Source organism: Eretmochelys imbricata, chromosome 15, assembly GCF_965152235.1.
Source record: "Eretmochelys imbricata isolate rEreImb1 chromosome 15, rEreImb1.hap1, whole genome shotgun sequence".
Lineage (NCBI taxonomy): Eukaryota > Metazoa > Chordata > Testudines > Cheloniidae > Eretmochelys > Eretmochelys imbricata.
The window spans coordinates 33,300,397-33,325,146 of NC_135586.1; the positions used below are offsets into that span (position 1 = coordinate 33,300,397).

General features: G+C 43.3%; 1 protein-coding gene and 1 long non-coding RNA gene across 2 annotated transcripts; one reads left to right on the forward strand and one right to left on the reverse strand.

Annotated features, from left to right (window-relative positions):
- Nucleotides 1–57: 57 nt before the first annotated feature.
- Nucleotides 58–2,572, reverse strand: LOC144275773 (uncharacterized). Its single transcript, XR_013348101.1, has 3 exons — nucleotides 2,554–2,572; nucleotides 2,129–2,219; nucleotides 58–104 (listed from the first exon to the last, which is right to left on the reverse strand). It is a non-coding gene; the product is annotated as an uncharacterized LOC144275773 (long non-coding RNA).
- A 1,537-nt stretch (nucleotides 2,573–4,109) lies between these two features.
- CCDC117 (coiled-coil domain containing 117) lies at nucleotides 4,110–16,298 on the forward strand. Its single transcript, XM_077834710.1, has 6 exons — nucleotides 4,110–4,211; nucleotides 5,789–6,153; nucleotides 9,420–9,470; nucleotides 9,912–10,142; nucleotides 12,257–12,394; nucleotides 13,100–16,298. Exons 2-6 carry the CDS (start codon nucleotides 5,795–5,797, stop codon nucleotides 13,353–13,355), a joined length of 1,035 nt encoding a protein of 344 aa, XP_077690836.1. The 5' UTR covers nucleotides 4,110–4,211; nucleotides 5,789–5,794; the 3' UTR covers nucleotides 13,356–16,298.
- Nucleotides 16,299–24,750: the final 8,452 nt, after the last annotated feature.

The following is a 24,750-nucleotide window of genomic DNA, read 5'->3' on the forward strand; positions in this document are numbered from 1 at the left end:
TTCTATACTTTTATTGTTAATGAGAAGCCGTGGTTTTAGAACTGTGCCTTCCTTTGACCATATGCAGAATTGTTCTGTTGCCTCTTGCTCTTCTCTTTTCACAGCTGGAAAAAAGATCATTACTAATAGCAAGTAAGAGTGCTGAAGACAGGGCGGTTGCCCACTATGGCCCATATCCAGACGTGATGTGTGGGGGTGGACACACAGGGCCACATGCCACCCCCCAGATTTCTGCCAGGGTTTATATTTTTATTTCTTTTTTTGCAGGGAGGGGATTAAAAACATGAGTGCACAGTAGTTTATTTCAAAGCAGAGATGCCAGCAATCGCAAGCTGCTCCCCTTTTGTCCTCCCTCTTTGCAGCCTCAGCTCATGCTGGTGCTGACCCACGAGCGACAATGGGGCCCATGCGTGTGGGGCAAATTCCGCACTTGCCCAAGGCTTGCAGGGTTGGGCCCACCATGGGATCAGGACTCACAAAGGGGATATAAACAGGGCCATGGGGTGGCTAATGCACAGGAGCCCCAGCCAGGGGGACTTTGGAAGCCAGGCTGGAAACCACCCAGCCTCCAGGGGCTCCCGGGTTTCCTGTTGACGCAGAGCTGGTCACATGATGCCACCGGGCCCACATGGCAGCTGGCGGAGCTGAGCCAATAAAGTAATCTCGGAGGCCGGGTGAGAGGCAGGAGCAACAGCTGGGTGCTGCAGGGAAGGACTACTGCTTTCAGGGAGGGAAAATTGAGGGGAAGGGGAAAGGCCTGCCCGTGGGGGCAGTGAGGTGAGCTTTTCAGGAGGGTGGCCAAACCTTCAAATTGTGCCCCTCCCCCCACTTTCAACAGTTACGTGTTACCTCCGTGTGACTCGCACAGTGCTGCAGGCAAATCAGACAACAACCACCAACTGTTGCTCTTGTCTCATGATTTCTTACTTGTAATTGTACAGAATTATTATTTTTATAATTAATCACTTGATGGAATTAACTCATTATTGGCTTCTACTCTTAGAAATGTCCCCACATTCTTCTTATGAGCACAACAAGTCTTTACAATGCTAACAACGCTGTATTCACTCTAAGGCAAAAAGGTTTCTGTTAGCACCTACCACAGCCATAGGGTCACTGTTCTGGACCTACAGCATATGGACACAAAGAAATTAAGTACTGAATAGTTGATGCTGAATAAACAACAAATAATAATAGTTATGCAGACCAAGCTATCCACAAATGCAGCATCATTGAGGAACAGTGCAGTTCAACAGGTCTGGTATGGAAATAGGAGACAGAACTCATAGGTTCTATTCCCAACTCTGGTACTGACTCCTTGTGTGACCTGAGTAAGCCATTTAAACCACCACGTGCCTCAGTTTACCATATGTAAAACAGGGATTTTAACCTTTTGTGTACTTTAAACTCTACAGACAAACTGATAAGAATTATTATTTTATTGTTATGGAAGCATATTCATTGCCTTATTTAATTTGAACTAAAACTGTTACATTTTGGGTTGAAACCTTCTTATGATCTGCACTGAGGCTCCTATTTCAGTTCTGATTTTTCTTTCTGAAAAGATCCCTCAGGGAACATCTGGTATTGGAGGCAAGGTTAAACACCACATGAGTGCAGGGCTCCATACTTTAAAAAAAAGTAACAAAATCATTAAGATACACACATGTCATACTAAGTAACTGTGTGATCTGATTATTGTCCTTCCTTTCCCACTTCTGCCCATCTCTGTCTGTTTGTCATTCTCACTTGCTATGTCATGTTGTTTAGAACTATGTTCTTCAAAGTTGGAACCATATCTGTACTTGCTGGGTGAGCTGCCCAGCCATGACATTTTGTGACATTATTACATCCATTTAGAAACATGACACTAATCAAAAGGCTGTTCCATTTAACTTCATGGTGGGGCTAAGGAAAGGTTCTGGAAAAGTTCCATGGCAACCTCCCTTTATGTGCGAGAAAAGTCTCAAATCCATTTCCTTATAAGCCTAATTATTTCCTTTGAGAGATTCTGATTTAAAGGTACAGCACAAAATAACTGGAGAAAGTTTCATTTGAAAATCATTGGTAAAGTTACAAAACTCCATACCCCGCAGGCATCTTTACTGGTAAGGATAATTCTGCTTACCTTGCTGGGGCTTCTAGGACCTTTCAGCAGAAGCTGGCACTCCATTCTTAGTATTAGGCTGGATTAGATTTCCCTTGCAAACTTTAACAAGCTACAGTACAAGAATGAGAGATGCCATATACATTGAAGTTATTATTAATTATTATTATTATTATTATTATTTGCTATTAGTACTAATGTAAGAAAATTGAGATTCTTTATTCCAGCTCTGGTACTCCAGCTTCTTCCCTTTGGAAGAGTTTTTTTGTGACAGAAATATTCAACTCTCTCATAAAGTCACAGTTTGAAGAGCTCTCTCAATAAACCTTTTGACATTAAACTGTGAAAAATCCCTTCATTTCAGTCACTCAGGGAAACATGCACATTAGCTGTCTTTTAGTTATGGGCAATATTTTGGCCAGTAAAGAAAGCAAAAGGACAATTACCTTGTGATTTGCTGTCAAGTCTCCCACTGTCCATGATCCTGTAATAGTTTGTTTACTGCATTCCATTGATTATAGATTGAAGAGTGGAGTTAATAAAATTAAACAGTGTGTGAAACCAGAAGACCTTGTCCCTAAACACAACTCTTTAATCTGCTGGCCCTTCAGGCACAAGTAGGAAGCACTGAGCTTCTCATCTGACTAGGATTTAACACACTGCCCAGAACAACTGACCCAGATCTGAACTAACGCATGGCATCAGCTCTGAGGGAGGAGAATTAATTACTGTCAGCTTCTGTAAATACTGGAAGCTTACAAAGTATGGGATAAAAGCTCAAAATAATAAGGAATATATTTAGCTATTTATTTTATTGTCCCCAAGCAACTTTGCTGAGAGGTTTCTTAGCCATGCTGGAGGATGGTGAGATTCATCACTCAACAGACCAGTATTTCCTTTACCATTTTGTCATGTATATAGGAAGGTCACTGGAGATTGAACATTTTGAGTGAATGTACAAACTTCAGGGTACATAAAAAAACCTGTGACTGACATTTTTTATTCCCAAGTTTAGTGCTTTTAATTAGGTATCCTCTGCATGTCCAGTCTTCACCTTCTGGCATGCAGTGGGGAGCATGCTCCATTTTCTTTAGAAAGAAATTGCAGATGAGTGTTTTTTTCAAATGTCATTTGCTTAATTTGGATTCAAGGATTTGGCTGGAAGGGGGTGATCAGGGATGGGGAGGGAAGAAAGGAAGGAGACAGTGGGAAGAAGGCGGGGTCTGGGCAGAGTGGGGGCGGGGCCTGAGGCACAGCAGGGGTGGAGTAGGGGCGGGGCCACAGGCAGAAGAGGTGGGCTGGGGACTAGCCTCGCCAAGTGACAGCAGGTAAGAACATCGGCTCCCGCACACCCAGCGCGCTGCAGTCTCCTTAGGCAGGGGCCGTATTCACAGAGCTGAATGCACCGGCGTAGTGTATTCTGCGTGAGGGAGAAGGTACGGGGAACTGTGACTCTCCGCCACCGTGAGGTGGGCCGGGCGGCTTGGTATCCTTTGCTGCCTCATCCCTCCCCTTCCCCCAGGCTGTGGGCCCAGGCTACCATTGGGCATGGGGGCACCAGTTTAATAACACTGCGTAGCGCCCATAAATCCTCCTGCCCCCCTGACTCCCAGCATGCCCCAGTGTGCACATGTGTGTGCATACACACCCTGGAGCTATAAGTCCCAGCATGCCCCAGCTTCGGCCTTACCCCTCCCACCGGAACTATGACTCCCAGCATGCCCCAGTATGGCCTGGAACTACAACTCCCAGCATGCCCCAGCTTCAGCCTTACCCCTCCCACCAGAACTACAACTCCCAGCATGCCCCAGTATGCACATGTGTGTGCATACACACCCTGGAACTACAACTCCCAGCATGCCCCAGCTTCGGTCTTACCCCTCCCACCGGAACTACGACTCCCAGCATGCCCCAGTATGCACATGCGCGCGCATTCAGACCCTGGAACTACAACTCCCAGCATGCCCCAGCTTCGGTCTTACCCCTCCCACCGGAACTACGACTCCCAGCGTCCCGCGGCCGCTGCGCGTCGTCTCCGGCGCGGAGAAAGGCCTGGAAGGGAGCGCGGCTGAGGGGCCCGGTCCGCCTCGGGGCCGGCCTGGAGGTTGGTGCGCGGCCCGGGGAGCGGCCTCCCTCAGGGGCTATTTTAGTCCCGCGGGTGCTTCTGAGGGGGCGCGGGGCCCTGGAGCGGAGCGCAGCGGCGGCCTGCCGCGCTCCAGGGCGCCTGGTCTGTCCCCGCGGCGCGGGGGTCGGCCCGGGGGCGCGGCGTGTGTCTGGGGTCCGTTACCGCTGGAACCCGCGGCTGGCTTGACGCCTCCTGGGGGTCCCTGCGGTCCGCTCCGTTATGCCGGCAGAAGATGCTCCCACCGGCGCCGCGCCGCGTGGACGGTTACCTGGCGGGGCTGCGTCTCTCCGGGGCAGGAGCAGTCCCCGCGCCTGAGAGAATTCGGCCTGGTCTGCGCTGCCGCGTGATAGGGCTGAAAATTTCGCACTCGGGGGTGAGAGCGCTCCCCCGAGCGCTGTAAAGCGGCGTGTGGAGAGTGCGCTGGCGGCTGCTCCCCGCGCCGGGAGGCAGGGCGGGTTGAGGGCTGGGAGCGCTTCGCCCAACGCCGGGGCCGCGACTACACAGCGCCTTGAAGCGCCGGGGTGGCCGCGCTTTAACGCTGAGTAGCGAAGACGTGCTAGGCAGCTTTCAGCCACACAGCTGTGCCCCTCAGCGCCCTGCAGTGTAGCTGCTGTTGGTTGGCAGGAGAGAGTTTTCCTGCCGGCAGAAAACTTACACCCCCCACGAGTGGCAGCAGCTCTGTTGGCAGGAGAGTGCCCCTGCTGACAAAGCACTGTTCACACACGCGCTTTTCATTGGTAAAACTTTTGTCATTCGGGGGGGGGGGGTTTAACACCCCTGAACTACAAAAGTTTTGCCGATGAAGTGCCCATGTAGACATACCCTTAGGCTTTGCCTACGCAGGCAATTCAAAGACAAAACTTTTGTCCTTCAGAGGTGTTTTAAAAAAAAAAACCAAACACAACAACCCCTGCCCAAAAGACAAAAGTTTTGTCTAGGACAAGCACTGGTTTGAACAGTGCTTTGTTGCTCCTGCTGACAATGCGAACACCGCTCATTGCGGGTGGAAGATTTTTGTCGGCAGGAGAGCTGTCTCCTGCTGACAAACAGTGGCTACATTGTGCCGCTTTTAGTGGCATGGCTGCAGCGGCACAGCTGCGTGGTGTAGACGTAACCATAGTTAAGCAGACTTAACCTCTGTTGTAGGCACCACTAGGTCAACAGAAGAATTCTTCCCTTGATCTAGCTTCCATCTCTGAGGATGGATCATAGCAATTGGCGAACCCCTCCTATTTCTGTAGCAAGTATCTGCACTGAAGTGATAAAGTGGCACAACTGCAGCTGTGCAATTGTCACATTTTAAGTGTAGACATAACCTTAGTTTGTTGGAGAAACTAGTGAATGATACCAGCAAAAGAACTGTTTTGCCTGTATAACTGCATCCGCACTAGGGTTCTTACTGACATAATTTTATTATTAAGACAAAAGCACACCCTAACCAAGAAGACCATGCCAGCAAAACCTCTAATATAGACCTGGCCTTTTCCTCGCTGATGCTTATGCGGCATGTTTGCTTATAGTCACTCTGTTCTGGGTTGGTTTGTCTTTTCCCCCAGGTACAGATGAAAATGACAACCCTGGGCAGATCCTTTCAAGGAGTTCCTCCTGTTCCTTCTGTGGAGTTTCCTCAGGCTCCAGCAACTCTTCCTGACGGTACCTTCCAACCTGGAATCATACAGACTCAATCTCAGCCTGGAGCTGTTGGTTATGAATATCCCCAACAAACCATGGTGGTTACAGCAGGGAACAGAAATAATATAGTAGAAGGCTCTGACTTCAGCAGCTCATACTTGCAAAGTAACCTGGACCTTTCTTCCCTAGCTGCAACTGGAAGCTATAATGAGGGCTTGACTATTGCAACAGTTTCTTTCACAAACACTGAAAACCCACCAGTCTTATTGCAACAGCAGAGTTGCACCCAGTAAGTACAAAAATAAACAAGGGGAAGGTGGGGGATAGCATCTCTTATCTATAGTGTAGTTTTCTGAATGTCATAATTGGATGCTGAAATGTGGGCTTGATTTAAAAGCTATAATGTTTTTACTAAAAAGAAGTTATGTCCATCTGTTTGCATTTGGAAAGGAAGATGTCTGTCTGTATCTGTATGAGTTTTTTCATGAAGTTGATAGATTTCCACTCCATACGGCTAAATGCAGTGCCTTGCGTAATGACACGTTTCAGAGTAGCAGCTGTGTTAGTCTGTACACCCATTTTTTCATGTCCTGCGTGTATATAAATCTCACTGTGTTTTCCACTGAATGCATCTGATGAAGTGAGCTGTAGCTCACGAAAGCTTATGCTCAAATAAATTGGTTAGTCTCTAAGGTGCCACTAGTACTCCTTTTCTTTTTGCGAATACAGACTAACACGGCTGCTACTCTGAAACCTGTCATTATGCAAGGCCCTGCATTTAGCCGTATGGAGTGGAAATATATCGACTTCATGAAAAAACTCACACAGATACAGACAGACATCATCTTCCTTTCCAAATGCAAACAGACGGACATAACACCCATTTTTTCATGTCCTGTGTGTATATAAATCGCCTCACTGTATTTTCCACTGAATGCAGCTAATGAAGTGAGCTGTAGCTCACGACTGCTACTCTGAAACCTGTCAACGTTTTTAGTGCTTTTTCTGTTTGATTGGTGGTCTTCGCTCTCCAGGTGTGTTTCTTGTAGCACAAGGACATTGGTGTTTTGAATCTGAAGGATCATTGTGGTGTAATCGCACTTTGTGATGGATAAGCTCTCAATGTTGAGCTGCGTAATTTGCAGTGATGGGCCTATTTGAAGTAAGGTGTGAGCCGTTATTGCCATTGTTTTATGACCAGGAAGTCCTTAAAGTCCCAGGATTTTGCCTTCCCTGTAGGCAGTGGACTGCACTCACCCACATGTTGAGCTACAAACCCTGCGATGCATCACAGAACAATTCCCCATTTATGCTGACAGTGGTGGTACAGAGATATCCACCCAGATACTCTAAAAGCATTAGAATGGCTTTAGAATCTTAACATTGAATTATAATCCCAGCCCGTTGCTTCTCAAATGCCATACAAAAGGAGACGGCTGCATTCTTTTTAATGTGGATGAAAAGTGTGTGTATCCAGATAAGTATTACACTGCAGATTTTTGATTATTCTGTTTCTGTGGTTAGTTTGATTAATGTGCCATTAAACCATGTTAAGAGACTAAAGCTTCACAATTGGAAAAAGGCAAATACAGTGCCCATCTTTAAAAAAGGGAAGAAGGAGAGTCTGGGGAACTACAGACCTGTCAGCTTCACCTCAGTCCTGGAAAAATCATGGAGCAGGTCATCAGTGAGTCCATTTTGAAGCACTTGGAGAGGAAGGTGATCAGGAACAGTCCACATGGATTCACGAAGCGCAAGTCATGCCTGACCAACCTGATTGCCTTCTATGATGAGATAACTGGCTCTGTGGATATGGGGAAAGCGGTGGACATGATATATCTTGACTTTAGCAAAGCTTTAGATACAGCCTCCCACAGTATTCTTGCCAGCAAGTTAAAGTAGTATGGATTGGATGAATGGACGATAAAGTGGATAGAAAGCTGGCTAGGTTGTTGGGCTCAACGGGTAGTGATCAATGGCTTGATGTCTGGTTGGCAGCTGGTATCAAGTGGAGTGCCTGAGGGGTCAGTCCTGGGGCTATTTTTTTTCCCATCATCTTCATTAATGATCTGCATGATGGGATGGATTGCACGCTCAGCAAGTTCTCGGATCACACTAAGGTGGGGGGGAGAGGTAGATGCGCTGGAGGGAGGGATGGGGTCTAGAGTGACCTAGACAAATTGGAGGATTGGGCCAAAAGAAATCTGATGAGATTCAGCAAGGACAAGTGCAGAGTCCTGCACTTAGTATGGAAGAATCCCATGCACCGCTACAGGCTGGGGACTGGCTGGCTAAGTGGCAGTTCTGCAGAAAAGGACCTGGGGATTACAGGGGATGAGAAGCTGGATATGAATCAAAAGTGTGCCCTTGTTGCCAAGAAGGCTAACAGCATATTGGGCTGCATTATTAGGAGCATTGCCAGCAGATTGAGGGAAGTGATTATTCCCGTCTATTTGGCACTGGTGAGGCCATGTCTGGAGTATTGCTTCTAGTTTTGGTCCCCCCACTACAGAAAGGATGTGGACAAACTGGAGAGAGTCCAGCGGAGGGCAAGGAAAATGATCAGGGGGCTGGGGCACATGATTTTATGAGGAGAGTCTGAGGGAACTAGGCTTATTTAGTCTGCAGAAGAGAAGAGTGAGGGGGGATTTGATAGCTGCTTTCAACGACCTGAAAGGGGGTTCCAAAGAGGATGGAGCTTGGCTGTTCTCAGTGGTGGCAGATGGCAGAACAAGGAGCAATGGTCTCAAGTTGCAGTGTGGGCGGTCTAGGTTGGATATTAAGAAACACTATTTCACTAGGAGGGTGGTGAAGCATTGGAATGGGTACCTAGGAGGTGGTGGAACCTCCATCCTTAGAGGTTTTTAAGGCCCTGCTTGACAAAGCCCTGGCTGGGATGATTTAATTGGGGTTGGTCCCTGTTTGAGCAGCGGGTTAGACTAGATGACCTCCTGAGGTCTCTTCCAACCCTAATTTATGATTCTGTGATAATTAAGCACTCACTTCAAGAAACAGCAATGCTTCAGGAAAAATAAATCTATTTCTTTCCCACCTTCCCCTACAAACATAGTACAGGAAAGAAACTTCATGGAAATCAGCAAAAGGCAACTGAGCAAACCCTGTGTTAGAGTGTTCTGTCTTTATTTTTGGGAGCAAAAATACATGTGTAATGTTTAGAATGTCATGCTTCACACTTATCTGAACTTGCCTTCTACTTTGGCCATCATGGTTGAGACTAGTTACCAGATGATCCAAATGTTGCCCTATTTCAATTATATTCAGGTAACTAATTTCAAGGAGAGATGAGCGAAGGTAAACTGCTTCCCTTTATACTCCAACTGCTTTCTTTTTAGTTAACAGATATGTTTCTAGATTAATGCATCTTTGGCTCTCTTTTTCTCCTCATCTGATTATATCAAGGTGACCTGCACACTGAAAGCCATGGAACATCGCCCGCCAGAAACATATGCTTTAATTTTCTTGATCACGCTCAATTCTATCCAAAGGTGTAAAACACTGTTACTAGTCAAATAACTGTTCATTCTCCCTTTCCAGAGTTTCTCTTCGCTGTGGAAAGAAGCATAAACTAGAGGAAGAGGTGGATGGGTAAGTTTAACTTGTCTTCAGTGAACTGCTTTTAGCCTGATTCGCTGTCTGTCCTGTGTGGTGGAGGGAAGTGAATGATGCATGATCCAGGGTAGAGCTCAAAAGATTGCACTGTGCTTGGGTGAGGGAATCTTTCCCAATACTACTGCTGTTTGGAACCTTTCTCAATTTGTTCTTTCCAGAACATAAACAGAAACTTTGAATCCACTCCAGTGTGTATAATACAAATCTAACTGAATGTGTGATTCTGATTTTCTTGAAAAGGCATTTTTGTATTTATGAGGAGCTAAAATTTCTTCTTGTACATTGGAAGTGAAGTCTTTCTTAACAGACAAAGTATGCAGCTCTGTAGAAATAGGTTTGACAGACAAAGATCTTAATAGTTTTTTACAATGTCAGAGATTTCTCTGTTGCCAACTATAAATTTGCTTTGTTTCCTAGTTGCCCTGTGAAGAAGAAGAGACTGATTGAAACTGTGCACTACTCTCCGAATCCCAGCACTGAAGAGATTCTCTGTGCAGGTCAGCAGGCAGCTGGGGAGGTAGCAAGGCAGTGCATTGGTAGTCTTCATGAAGCTGGCTTGTTAGAAATTCCCTGTGAAGATATGGATCAGACAATGGGGGAACATCAGTGCGAGGTTGCCCGCAGGAAGCTTCAGGAAATTGAGGACAGGTAAACGCAGGGATTGAGTAGAGTGGGTTTTTTACTAGCTTTCCCTTTAGATGATGCCTATGAATAAGGGATAACTGAGTTTATTGTAGTGGGGTGACAGCACCACTGTAAGTAGTGTTGAGACTAGCTTACTGTTTAACAACTGATTTTTTTTTGAAGTGCTCTAAAATCCACATGGTGACTTGGATTGTCATAACCTCATGAGAATCTGAGATACAGTGATTGGTCCAAATTTGAGGTAATTGTGAGCAAGGCATTCTCAAGATAAAGTCCCCCCAAAAACAAAAAATATCAACATTTTTCAGTTCTTAACTTTATTTTGACACACAGGGAGCTCAAACTATGCCTCTTATCCTCCCTGAATTGGTGTTATGGAGTCAGGATTGATTTCAGCTAGTGTCCGGCACCCACTGCCCATTTGGGGATACAGTATTACAGTTATTCAGGGTTAAAGATAAATTTACGATGTTGCACAAGCTAGAGAAAGTTGCAAGCCAGAATTTTTGCAGGCAGCCTGACATGGTCACTGGGAAACTCAGGGTGACGTCCTGTAGCCATTGCATCTGAGCAACACCTATGTACTACAAGTTAAAGTCCTGCCCTTGGCAGCTTGCTGAGAACGTGTTATGCATTCTTTCTGCCTGCATTACCTAGGGGCTCCTTCTGGAAGATTTTCCCTTAGAGCAAAGCTTCTGGTTTGAGATCTAGTATTTCAGTGTTCTAAAATTCATATGCATACTCAAATTTTCCTTAAGTATTGTCAAGGAAAATAGCATAAATTAAGAGAGGAAAGATTGAATGAATGATACTAGTAAGAAGTAGCATAAAGGTAATGTAACTATGCCACATGTTCAGGAAATAGTCCCACTGTTTCTCACCATCTGTCTTACATCCGTGGCCCCTGTTGTAGTATTTGAACATCTGTCTTTAATGTATTTATTCTCATGACACAGGGAGGGAGGTGATATTGTCTCCATTTTACAGATGTGGAACTGAGGCACAGAGAGACGTAAGTGATTTGCCCCAGAGCTGAGAGTTGAACCTGGGGTCTCCCAAGTCCTAGGCTAGTATGCTAGCCAGTGGACCATCCATCCTTTCTGGCTGGGACTCTTGTGAAAGGAGCTGTTGAGCATCAGGAAACACATTCATAATAGAAGGCCTTATTTTAAGGACTGGTATAAGGTCAACTATTGCAGCACCAGGATACTGTTGTCAGTCAAAAGAGTAACAAACTTTATGATAATCGTGGAAAAATAAATACAGAAAACAAAATTGAAATTTCTGTAATTCATCCAGTCTACACAAACCAAGGATTCACACTTATCAGTTTCATCCTTCAAAGTGTTGTAGCTCCTGTGAAAAAGGGTCTAAAGAAAATGTAGTCATAGGTTTTTTTTTTAAATCAGTCACAGTAAACTTCAAAGTTGGTATCCCCCCCACTTCATACAGAAAAATAAGCATTGCAGAAACTACAGTGAACACTTTAAAATGATACATCAGCCCACAAGACAGTATTTTTTGGATTTCAGTAGCTTAAATATAGATGCACTCAGTGTTCTGAAAGGGTACACAGTGCTGCAGGTCAACCTTAAATCAGTGTTAACAAAGTTTTGTAGCAGTGAGTTACACCTTTAGATCGATTAGTCTGTGATGTGAGATCTGACTTTTGTAACAGCTGTCTGGATCTGCACTGTGAGGTCCATAGTGGAATACATACAGGATTTTTCTGTTTGCCCTTTTCTAGGATTTCAGTTGCTCTGCTGGGATATATTTGTGGATATTCTTAGGAATTTATATACAAGAGCTTTACCAAAAATGCAATTTTTGCAGTGCATCCTAAGTGGTAAAGCTTTGGGTCATTCTAATCCGTACTCTGAACAGCTGTAGCATGGGGTCACCAAAATTCAGGACCTTTCAGAGAGGCTGAAAATAATTTTTGACGCTGAACTACAGGGAGCTGGGAAGATGAAATTGCGGCTTAACTCTATATTGTGTGGTTGAACTGCATACTCTCCCCTGAATGGGATTTCAATTAGCAATAGGTATACATATTTGTCAGTGATATGGTCAATAATAAGATGTATTATTTCCCCCTTTCCTGCCTCCACTCTTAGGATAATTGATGAAGATGAAGATGTTCATGCCGATGGGAATACTAGCAATCTGCCCACCCTTGTCCTGTCTGATACTCTTCAAAAGGGACTGAGGAGGGATTTTGATCAAGTCCTGACAAAAAAAATAATAGAATCCATGTAAGTTCTTGAGGAAATGTTGGAGCAACACAGATAACATACCCAAATGGGGAAAAGGGGTTTGCCTACAGAGTCCATCTCTCCTCTGTTGAGCAAGAGTTGATTTCACTGTGATTCTTTATAGCATTACTGTTGGAAGACTCTTTGATAATGTGTTTGTGATGTACAGTACTATATTGTGTAGCAGGGCATTATATGTAATTGCTAAACATAGAGTACTTGCAATTTACAGAAGAATGCTGAATTCATATAGACTAAACTGTTTTATGGTCCCTATAATACATAATGTTATATACTCTCTCAATTTCACTAACCTTATAGCCTGCTGTTCATATATGTAAGTTTCCATATCAAGGGAAAGGTCTCATAGTGTCCTGAACAATAGTGAGCTTCATGGCTGGTGCAGTGGGAGAGAAGAATTATTTCATGTTGTACATTGGGTTAGAATTGAGAGTAATGGAATGAACTTAAGAAAGGGGAAACTTATGATGAAAATAAGGAAAAACTTCCTGTTAGCAGTGAAATAATCTCCCAAGGGGAGGAATTGAACTTTCTCCAGAAGTTCGGAGAAAACACTAGTGCATGTGCTTTGGGGGGACGCTTCTGCACAGACAGTGACTTAAGTGGATGATGGAATTAGGTGGTTTTCATTTGTCACAGCTGTGATTGAGAGTTTTGATTAAACTAAGACTCCATCCCTTCTAGGAGCCGTCCCTCCATGGAGCTGGTGCTCTGGAAACCTCTCCCTGAATTCCTCACAGACAAACTGAAATCTGTTTCTGTTGCTAAAAACTACAAGCAGCAGGGGACAGAAGGGAGCCAGGCTAAGCAATCAACTCTTGGAGCTGCCTTCCAGCCACAAACTGAAACATTCTCTGAAGCACAACAAACTGTGATGTCTCCAGGTCTATATAGTAGCTTGGGAACATCTGGATGTGTAGAAGAGGAGATGGAATTATAGAAGCCAGATTTCAGGCTGAAATGGTGAATTTCTGAAGGTTTCTGTGGCTGATTTTTACTCCCTCTACCTTCCAGGTATGAGGTGTGGACCTGAAGTTGTTGTTTGTTTTTTTTTTTTGTTTGTTTTCTGGGTAACAACCAGAAGAATCTGGAGTTGGGCAGTCACAACTTTAGGATGTTGAAGAGAAGCTTTATAGACTGTTAAAAGCAGCATCTTTTACAAGAAGTTCAGTGGCCTTTTGAGCAAGGTAGAGGTTCTCAAAATGGCTTATTGGGCCTGTCCTCTTAGTTGCCTTTGTAAAGAGTAAAATGCAGAGATTGAATGTAACAGTGGTTCAGACCCCCCACTTATACTTGGTGAGCCATTAAGACTTTGGGGCATATGCTTGGCTCAGTCTGTTAGCTTCATGAGAGGCTACTCAAATGTACTGAAAGGAGAAGATATCTCTGATTAGTCACAGGAAGAAAAACAATCCCTCGATCTACTTGGCTTGACCTTAAAATGTAAATATAGAAATTATCTGTGCTGCAGTGTGATGGGGGTGAGAAGTTATAACTCAACACTAGACTCATATGGTCTAGTTTTGGTAGAAAGTTAAATCAGTGACTCAGTTGGAAGCTGGTTACTAAATTTCGCCTAAGGGCCAGTTAAAAATGTTCAGTTTTCTCTGAATTCATAAAGCAGAAGCCTAGAGGATGTTTTCAGCTGATTGCTTTGGCATTTTATCTTTTGTGGCCATTCTCCCTTGGTATGCATCAGATTGGAAAGCCAGACGTTGCCCTTGGTAATATTTGTGACGTGGCTGGTGCTGAATTCACTGACACCTTTTGATTTTAATCTCGATAAATGATAATTTGTGAATCAGATATAGAGGCACTGCTTTAACTGAGCTTTGGGTAAATGTCTCAGTAAGAGCCAAATCCTACATGACTAATCTCAAACTTTGATGCATTAGTAAAGTGAGCAGAATTTGTGTCTAAGTAAACCTGGACTTAGTGGTTTATGTAAACCAGAAACACTTATGTCATTAAAACTATTCTGTTTTTCTGGAGTTTCAGATTGCATCTGGATTATTAATTTATACTGCAGGAATTTATTCCAGCTAATGATACTGCAGGAAAGGAATCCAGTTAGCTACTTATTAGAAAATAGTACAAAAATTTATCAGTATTCAGTAAACCATGTAATCTTCTCAGTCAACGAAGAGTCAGTCTCAAGGTTTCCTTGAAGACATCTGAACTGAGGTTCCTCTTGTGAAAATACTCTTCTGGGTAAAGGTGGTATTAGGATGGTAATTCCCAATCTGTTTTCCTTGACTTCCCCCATACTAGAAGGAAGCCCATGCAATAGCTCCTCAGCAAAGCAGCTTTAGATTTATTGGAAAAGCAACTATCTACACTTCTTTGCTTTGCACAATACCTTAATAGTTTATGTGGTGAGACATTCTTCTAGTTAAAAACCCATCATATGGATTTTAAAATCAAAACTTCAATTTGCAGTCAGCATTTCTGCTCCTTTTGCTGGCAGTGGCATTTTATAAGAGAGGAGACAGTCTTTCTGACATGGGCCTTTGGGGGTAGGTAGAGAAGTTCCATTTCTGTCAGCTGTTAACTCAGTTTTCTATCCTGCTCTTCTTGCCCAAGATTCTGGAAGAGCTTTAATGTTTAATATTTAAACAATGTTTAAGAAGTACATGTTAAAAATTATTCTGAATTTTGAACCAGCATTGAAGTAGGCTGGAAACCGTTGTATAACTTGACATCTGAAACCTTGATTTCTCTACTGGGCAAATGTGTGTAGCTTTCTTCTGCTCTTGTATCTAACTTTTTATGTGAGGTTGGTGAAAACCTCTTATATTAGTATGTAAAACATCTCATGTGAATGTCATTAACCTACTAAACAGACTTAAATTCTACAGCATCTAAGAGGCTGTAATGTTACTGTGTGTAAAAATAATGAAAACAGTGGGATGCTGGAGGGAAGACGACGACCTCCATTTTGTGAGGTTAGAAGGTGTTGCAGTGCTTCCAAACACCTGCTCCAAGCTTATATGACTTTGGAAAAGGTTCAAAGTTCAGATTGCGCTTATTTGATGGCTCTGGTCCTAAATTAACTGAATGAGAAGAAGGAAATATTCATATGTTTAATGGAACCATCTTGTCAATACTTAAAATTATGGTACAGAGGAACATGGAGGATGTTAGAAAGCTGATAAGTGTGAAATCCAAGTAGGGCTCTTTTTTTCCTCTTAAAAATATTACTTGATTTTTAAAAACTTGTTTTTTCATCTGAACTTCTAAAGGAAAAAATGTGTAGATACTGTGTCTATTTATAGTCTTAACTCCTTTGCATATCACATGTGTGCCAAAGGTTGCTATTCAGATGTATATTTACTCCTTACGTTCTTTGCTGATGCAATTTCCACTGAGCCCTAATCCTACTCTACCACTTGAATTGAGATTTCTCAGTGGATTATTGGCCATGTGTTCATTGGCCTAAGCAGGGGGATGACTTTATCTCTAAAGCAGTTCAGCTTTTATTAGCAAACATCTAATTTGGTTTTCAGACATCTTTTCTGTTTTATATTAAGGGGAAACAGTTCAAAGCTCTTTCTGTATTGATGCGGAAAGGGAAAACTGTTTCCTGTCCGGAAACTAAATGGAATGCTAATTGAACTGAAACTTGCTTTAAGAAAACGTGTGGGCGGCTGCAGGTGTGGGTGGCTGCAGTCGTTACAGTTCAGTCTATTGTTAGCTTTCTTAAAAGGTTTTTTGGTTAGTTCTGCATGTTAAGTGAGATGGCACAAATGGTGCAGTTCTGGGAAAATTCTTGCTGGATGTTTTATTTTGAAATATGAAAAATCTCATTCTGGTCTGTTTTCTGTTGGGACCAAATCACCATTTGTATGTCATCGTTTTTCAATAAAATTTTTAATGTTTTTTAGATTGCTGTGCGATGTTCTTGCTGTAAAACACACCGGAAATTAAGATGAAAGCTAGACAGGTGGAGTTCAGTTGGTTTTAAAAGAGGCCTTTCTGTGCAGAAATTAGGGTAAAGTAGCCTCATGCCTCTGTAGCTCATTGTGCAGCCTAAATAGGAGTTCCACTTGAGACACTGAAATCCTCCCTTCTGCCCCTTTGCTGTGTTCAAGGTATAGGGAAAAAGAGTTGGAAATGGGATTAATAACACAAGTTTCATAGTTAATCTATAATTTCTCACTGGGGATGTGAGAGGAAATAATACTTTACCCTTTTCCAGCACCATCCATCTATAGGCCTTCAATCACTTCAGCAAACATTAAGCAGGCATCCCCATGAGCATGGTCAATATTATTTCCATTTTACAGATGAGGAAACATGAAGTATAGTGATTAAGTGGTTTGTCCATGTTTTGCACCGACTAGACCCATCTACATTGAACAATATTAATGTTCCTCCAAACTAGGTCAAACATGTGGATCACTTGCAATACGCTTCATGTCCATACACAAGTGCTTCTAATGTCTGTCAGCCATTCCCAGTATCAGAACAATTGCACCAGATCCAGGTAAGTTTGAAGACCTTCCCCATAGACTGGATCAGTTCAGACTGCTTCCATATTAACGTAGACTGAAGGTGCAGGTATTGTAGAGTTGCACCAGTTCTGTTGTTCGTCCCACTATAATTCTACAAGATTTCTGCCTGCCATTTTGACAAGTCATAGTGTTGATTCTGTTTCCTGTCTGCCTTTTCATTTTCACTCATCGTGTTTTTGTGAAAGCCTAGGGGCAGCCATCTTTGCCTGGTATCCTTTTGAGCAGGGCTTACAGCAGCCAAGGTGATTCTTTTGGTTTCAGTAGTAACCAGTCTCAGTGTTGATTTGCAATACTTTAATTTAGAATTAGTAGTGCTGTCCATCTTAAACTTCATAAGCATGCACAGGTGGCTAGGTGTGGCAATGACAAAATTAAAATATAGTACACACTATATTGCATTTAAATATTATATTAAAAAAGCAGTACTACAAAGCCAGTATCTCATCCTATTCAGCTTCATGCGTAGCTTGCAAGCCTCCCTTTGCTGAGTTGATGGTTCCAGTGTTCTAATGGAGCATAGCTGTCATAAGAGGTCATGGGTATGGAGGGAGAGGCGATCTCTCATGTACCTGGAGCCAATCCCATGGAGAGGGCAGATTGTTTCCTGAACTGGACTCTGTGGTCAGTAGGGAGCCAGCACAAAGAGCTGAGCACTGAGGTGATGTGTTACTACGTATGTGGACAACTGTTTTGTATCAGATGGAGCTTGTAGGCATGTGGCCTTACTCCTAGATGGGAATTGCACTAATAAAGCCTGAAGGTGTCACATGTGGTTTGCTGTGTGGCTAGATTTGTGCCCAGTAGGATGGGGCATAGTCTTCTGATCAGAGGCAGATGGAATTGGACTTCCTGCTATGTGGTCTTGCAGTAGCACTGTGGAGTCCAAATGTCCTCCAAGGCTGCAGACTGATCTACCAGTCATAATAGTTGTTGCAATGGAGGATGTTACAGAGGAGGTATATTCTTCAGTTTCCTTCTTCCCACCAATGCTGCCTGGGTTCAGCTTTATCCAGCTGCTTTCATCCAGATGCAGATGTCGGGCACTCAGAATGCTGGGTGATGGTGCCATTTACATTTGATGTAAGGGAGATCTGGGGTTGGTTCTCATTTATGTATGGCTGGCTTATCCATGTTGCTTCACCAGCTCCCCTAATGGCTGAGGCCAAGAGAAGAAATACCAGCACAGAAGGTAAAGTTAAGTGGATCCCCAGAAGGATGTCATCCAATATCCAATGCTTTGGAAGAACCAAACACACTTTTCATGAATAAGGCCCCAGTGGGTGGTGGTAGCCTCCAGTTCAACTTTGTCTTAGATTCCAGGGCAACTCTGATAGAACCCGTGACATTTGAAAAAATATAGCATAAAATGTTTGTGGTAGCAAAACTGCGGGGTGCAACGACATGGGGAATGCTTCTCACTATGAACTTTTAGCCTGCTGTGCTAAATAAAATGAGGCCTTTCTTTTGAAAGCTCACAGCCCAAGGGTGCAACCCAATGGAAATCTTCCTCTAGAGGGAGAGACTGTCCTCTTAGTCCCATAGATCTGTTTTTAAAATGTTCACTATTTTGTCAGTAAGAAACTAACATGAAACGGCCGTCTTGCTTGTCTCACAAACAACGCACTGCTACTTGAACACACGCTGTTGGAAGCTGAACACTGGATAGCGCTGTTGCTGGCACATGTGTTGATGGTAAATAATGCCTTCAGGAGAGTTATTCAGCAGTTATGCTACCTGCTATGAAGGTAAAATATAACAGCGTAAACATAAATTTCTGATTAGAAGATGTGAAGGGTGATGTGCTCCATTGGGTCTTGTATGGCCTCTGTAAAGTCCATTCAATACCATGTTTGTACATGGTTCTCTATAGGAGCATAGTAAAGATCTAAGATCAGTCTCTTTCCTTGTTAATTCAGGATTGTTGCTATATGTATTAACATAGGGTCTACAAGCCCTAGGCATGGACCAGAACCCTACTGTGCTAGGCTGTCCCTTCCCCGAAAAGTTTACATTCTAAGCAAAAGACAAGAGACAGCAGATGGACACAGACAGATGGGAGCAAACAGGGAAATGTGTGACAATATTGGTCAGCATGATATGCAGTGGTGTCTGCACATCAGCAGCCTAACCGTTGTCAAATTCTGCACAACATTCCTGAAGGCTCTCTAATGCAAGATTAAATTTGCCAGTGTCAGGGTTTCAGCTGCTTCCCTTGCAAAACTGTTTCCTAAAGCAGGGGGCATTATTGTTAAGAAACTCATTCCTGATGTCCAGCCCAAATGTTCACTTCCTTCCTTTACCCTTATTTAGTAGCCCAGATATAAAATTGCTGTATTTTCTTGTGATTAATTGGGCTGTTACAACAGGAGGGCTGTTACAGTTGAAAACAGTCCACTTTCTGTTATAATTTCAGGTTTCAGAGTAACAGCCGTGTTAGTCTGTATTTGCAAAAAGAAAAGGAGTACTTGTGGCACCTTAGAGACTAACCAATTTATTTGAGCATAAGCTTTCGTGAGCTACAGCTCACTTCATCGGATCCGATGAAGTGAGCTGTCGCTCACGAAAGCTTATGCTCAAATTGGTTAGTCTCTAAGGTGCCACAAGTACTCCTTTTCTTGTTATAATTTCCTATCTCTAGCACCGTATCGTATATTGAATATTATGATAGACTGCAGAGGCCTCGGTCAGAATCAGGGCTCCGTTGCACTATGCGTGATACAGAAGTAGATATGGTCTCAGCACGGAAGAGCTGACATACATAGATTTCACAGTGCTTTGTTCAAAGTGCTGTAGAAACAACTAGTTGTAAATAGTTTAACTGACTAAAGCAGCTTAAAGTTGCAGGACTGCTCTTTAATTAAAAGACCACTGTGCATTTGTTAGCCAGTGGCTCAGGATAGTTGCAGTGACAAAAGGCCTTGCATGGGAGAAAGAAAATGGAGAAAACTGGGAGGATCCTTGTCTGGAGGAAGAAACCAACTTGAAATAGATTGTAGAATAGTAAATATTTCTGTTGAGTTTTGTCTATAGGAATTGATTGAAATACTGGATTTTGCAGCTGTGCTTTTGCCTGATGCTGGAGTCCAAACAGGGCTGAAAATTTGTATATGAAGTCTTTAGCCTATGATGACCTGACCCATCTCTTGAGACACAGGTGTGTTTATGCTTCTCTAAACATGCTGTTCACGAAGATTCAAGCCCTGCTCATTGCCATGGATGTGAGAGATAGCAGGTGCCTGCTTTGTGTTTTTTGTCTCAGCAAATGTAACTCTTTAATATAGTGGACAGAGACTATTTTCTGTGCATGGAAGTTGGACCAATTCTCATCAGGCCAACTGCATTTCTCGGTCTCCCCTCTGGAATCCAGTGGCAGAAACAGAGGCTCCCTGTTTTGTTTGTGTTGTCTTTCTCTCTCTTATTGAATCCTTGGATCTGCTGTAAATCTCTTCTCTGCTGGTGTAGTGCAGTGTTTCTTGGCTGCGTGTTATGGGTATGTGACACTGAACAGTAGCATCCTGATATCGCAGAAAGAGGAGAAGATAGAGTTAGGATGTTTGTTGATGATCGAAATACTGAGCGAGTGGTGAATTAGACAGGGTGATAGCCATTTGGATTGCTTTGTAAGATGGGCATAAACAATAAGCATTTTAATATGGCTAAATGTATGTATCTAGGAACAAAATAGGTAGGCTATATTTTCAGGATCAGGGACCCATCCTGGGAAGCAGTAACTCTAAAAAGACTTTGAGGATCATGGTGGATAACCTGTTGAACATCACCTCCCAGTGTGGTGCCAGGCCCACTGATTATAAAATGGTTTTAAAAAGGTCAACTGATCCATGTCACTGGTCACTCGAATCGTTCCCCTCTATTCGACATTGGTGAGGCCTCATCTGGAGTACTGTGTCCAGTTTTGGGCCCCACACTACAAGAAGGATGTGGAAAAATTGGAAAGAGTCCAGCCGGGGGCAACAAAAATGATTAGGGGACTGGAACACATGACTAATGAGGAGAGGCTGAGGGAACTGGGGTGTTTAGTCTGCAGAAGAGAAGAATGAGGGGGGATGTGATAGCTGCTTTCAACTACCTGAAAGGGGGTTCCAAAGAGGATGGCTCTAGACTGTTCTCAGTGGTAGCAGATGACAGAACAAGGAGTAATGGTCTCAAGTTGCAGTGGGGGAGATTTAGGTTGGACATTAGGAAAAACTTTTTCACTAGGAGGGTGGTGAAACACTGGAATGCGTTACCTAGGGAGGTGGTGGAATCTAGAAGTTTTTAAGGTCAGGCTTAACAAAGCCCTGGCTGGGATGATTTAGTTGGGGATTGGTCCTGCTTTGAGCAGGGGGTTGGACTAGATGACCTCCTGAGGTCCCTTCCAACCCTGATATTCTATGATTCTTCTAGCACTGGTGAAGTTGTACCAGTGCTAGATAAACTGTGGGAGAACTGCTTGAAATTCTGAAAGTAGACTGCCTCCGTGTGCACTGTGAGAAAGTTACTGCGTTAACTGAATGGAGCTGAGTGGAAGCAGGTTTCCCTCTAATTTTTAGCTGCTTTGCAGAGAACCTGGCTTAACCTTCCCTAACATGGCTAATTAGTGTAGATCCAGTCTCTGGAGAAGAAAGAACTTAGCCCTTTAGATGAGTGCATGTTGTTCAGACATGTGTATGCTTAAGCTACTGCTTTCTATATGGGCTTTAAGATGCACCTGTTTCATGCCTTCCTGTAACTGCCTCTTGCCATCTTATTACAGTAGCTGCTCAGATTTCATAGGGAAACACCAGGATTTCCATGTCCCCTACAGCAGCCCTGTCATAAACACTTGTAAGAGACTGGAGAGGAGAAGTCTGGGGAAAGTTGGCCTAATAACTTAGAAAATAATACTGTACACTACTGTAATGTCTTTCATCCTGAAGGCTTCCAGGTAGCATCACAAATGATATGTAATGCAGCTAAATCTGGGTGCTGGAGCTAATCTGACCACAAGGAGAGGGTAGTAAGTAAACAGGAGCCAAGGCAGACCACCCTGGACTCTCCCTTATGAGAGTCTCTGTAGCAGAGGTTGGTAACTATACTAAATTGTGTCTGGGAGTAGGGTGAACAGGTTTCTACAGGTAGGGGCATCAGTTTTCTGAGGGAGGATGGACAGGCTTTCTTTGTAGGAGGCATGTTAGAGACTATGGCAGCTGTTCAGATAGCTAAAGGGCTCAGCTTAAAACTTTTTTCTCATTTTTGGCAGTTCACTGTGCTGTGGTGATTTGTTTAAAAAATAAATGCCTTGCTTTCTAGTAAGGTGTTTAAGACAATTAAGACTTTTCCATTGTGTCCTCTGCTTTTATCTAGTGTCTCATCTGGTCATGAGCCACTGCAGATGCATAGGAAATGCAACCTCTCAGCTAAATCACGTGAGTGAAACTTAAGTATTTTAGCTCACTCAAGATGCTATTGTAAGTAAAGGGGAGTATTGTTTACCACAAAAAGCTCTACCTAAAATGAGAGCTGTCACTAGAGTGAAATGGTGAGAGCTCCAGATGGTAACAGCAACTAACAGCTCTAGTCCTTGCTGGAAATCCTTTGCTTCAACTCTGTAGGGGAGGGGCATTTTCACCCAACTTTTCTATACCTCGTGTTATAAGGATGTTCAGGATATAATGAGACTGTCACAATTGTATAATACTTTCCCAGAAGTGAATGCTACTCTCCCTATCAAATGTGCAAACTGCATGTGACTAATCCAGCAACTGAGCAGCAAGCAGCATAGTGACATCAGTTATATGGTCTAGTATTTCAGTTCAAACAGCCCTTCGAAGGCCAGGTGTTTTTCATATACACATCTGTGCAGGGAAGGGACCGTGGCCACAAGAGCAGTGGGTTGGGCTGCATGGCCTCAGTGAGCTATTCTTGATCTTACTGTACTTTTCTGGACAACGTATAGAATTCTGGGGACTTCACATGTGCAACTTTCAGGTAGTGGATATTTCTGCATATACATAATCTTTTGGCCTCAAGCCTAGGATCTGTGGGAGTACATTTTGAAAGGACAGAGTCTGAGGGAGGAAGGGGTTGTCTGTTGAGAAGATCTGAAGGTCCATTTTGTTGGGGGGAATTCTGCCCTTCTGACATACTCACAAAATTATCTGTTCTGTGGGGTGTCTTTTGTTTTTGTTTGGGTTTTTTTTAAACCTACAGATCTTAAAACTTACCTTGAATGTGAAAACCTGCCCATAGCAACCCTTCTGTTTTATTGCTGGGGCCCCCATGTCCCTCATGTAATGATTCTCTATCTACAGTCACATTTTAAGATCTGATTTTTTTCTCTCCCCATCCCCTAATCTGAAGGATTTGAGTGTTTAATGTGTTCTTTTTGACATATGTGAAATAACATTTAAAATAGCTGCAACTGTTAACCCTATGGTGTGACTGATGTTGTATATGCCACATCTACTAGCTTAGGGAACTCCTACAGCAGTGGGGATAAGGGGATCTGTGATTTCTAATGGCTGTGGAGAGAAGCAGGTGCAAGCTCTCATCTTGATGACTACAGCATCCTTCTCTCTCGCCTTCACAAATGTAACCTTCCCCTGCTCATATCCATTCAGGATGTAGCACAGCTCAGTGTCTGAACTGTCACGCCTCTTTTTGCATCTCTCCTCTATCATATCAAACATAAGCTACTTGTCTTTGCTTTCAAGGCCTATCATTTATCTTTCAGTATCAAGATGTTGACTCCTGTCTCTGATTGGCCTGTGATAGCAACCTCTGCCTACTTGTTTAAAATTTCAAACAAGCACACCTTTTGTGCTTTCTCCCTTGCTGCCCCTCATAGTTGGGAGGAGCTCCCTGTAAACATTTGCAAAACTAAAGCTTTATCCTCCTCCAAGCTCTTCTTTTCAGTGTTTACAATTTTTTTTGTAAGCACTCCTGCAGCCACTGCTCATCATGCTCATCAATATTCCTCTTTGTGTGTGTGTGTGTGTGTGTGTGGTTTCCCTATTATGTTGGGTGCTCCTGGTCTTCTCCTACACCTCATCTTCTTGCATGGATTCAGCTATCAACTCTCACTCACAAATTTGACTTGTCTCCCTTTATCCAAGCTTGGAAAGCTTCCTGTCCCTCTAATGAATGTCAAGCCTACTCCTCCCTGCTTTTCTTCATGGCTGCGGATTATAGGGTTGCCCTCCCACCTATTCATGCTCACCATGTAACAGAAGCTACATGAGGGTTGATTAGCTCAATTTCCCACTCATCTCTTAAGACACATCTTCGTATTAGAATAGGAGTTTATGTATAGTACTGCACCCACACTTATTCCTGCAGAAATAGCTCAGAACAAAAAAAAATTGAACTTTGGTAAATATGTGCCCATAAAATTAATAGGCATGGACTCATTCTTTACAGTGTTTAACACTGTATTGTCTACAGCTGATTTGAGTTTGAAACAGAAGTGCTTGGATGTGGTATGAAGTTTTCTCCCTTAAACAGGAGAAATTGTTTGAATGTACTTATTGGTTTATTAAAGATTAGTGACTTTCTCCTTGCTAGAGGAGAGAAATCAGAGAAGATCAAATCTTTCTCAAATACAGGAGGCTCCTAGCAAGAGCACTCTACTGCAAGGGTTCTCACAAATTTTTTGGTAGCCTCAGAGTATGGCCACCAACTCTTGCTAGTGGCCATTCTGACAATTTTTCCTAAAATACAGAATAAACCTCCCAGAACCCCAACAGGAGCTCTTGCACTCATTATGCAAAAATAGAAGTCACAAGAAACCCTTCCTCAGGTGGAATGGCAAGCTGAAGGAATTGTTTTGTAATGATTTGTTAC

Coding starts and splice junctions, on each gene's coding strand:
- CCDC117 (XM_077834710.1), top strand. CDS start 5,795: ATGAAAATGACAACCCTGGGCAGATCCTTTCAAGGAGTTCCTCCTGTT. Junction 6,154..9,419: donor CAACAGCAGAGTTGCACCCA/GTAAGTACAAAA, acceptor CTCCCTTTCCAG/AGTTTCTCTTCGCTGTGGAA. Junction 12,395..13,099: donor AAAAAAATAATAGAATCCAT/GTAAGTTCTTGA, acceptor CATCCCTTCTAG/GAGCCGTCCCTCCATGGAGC.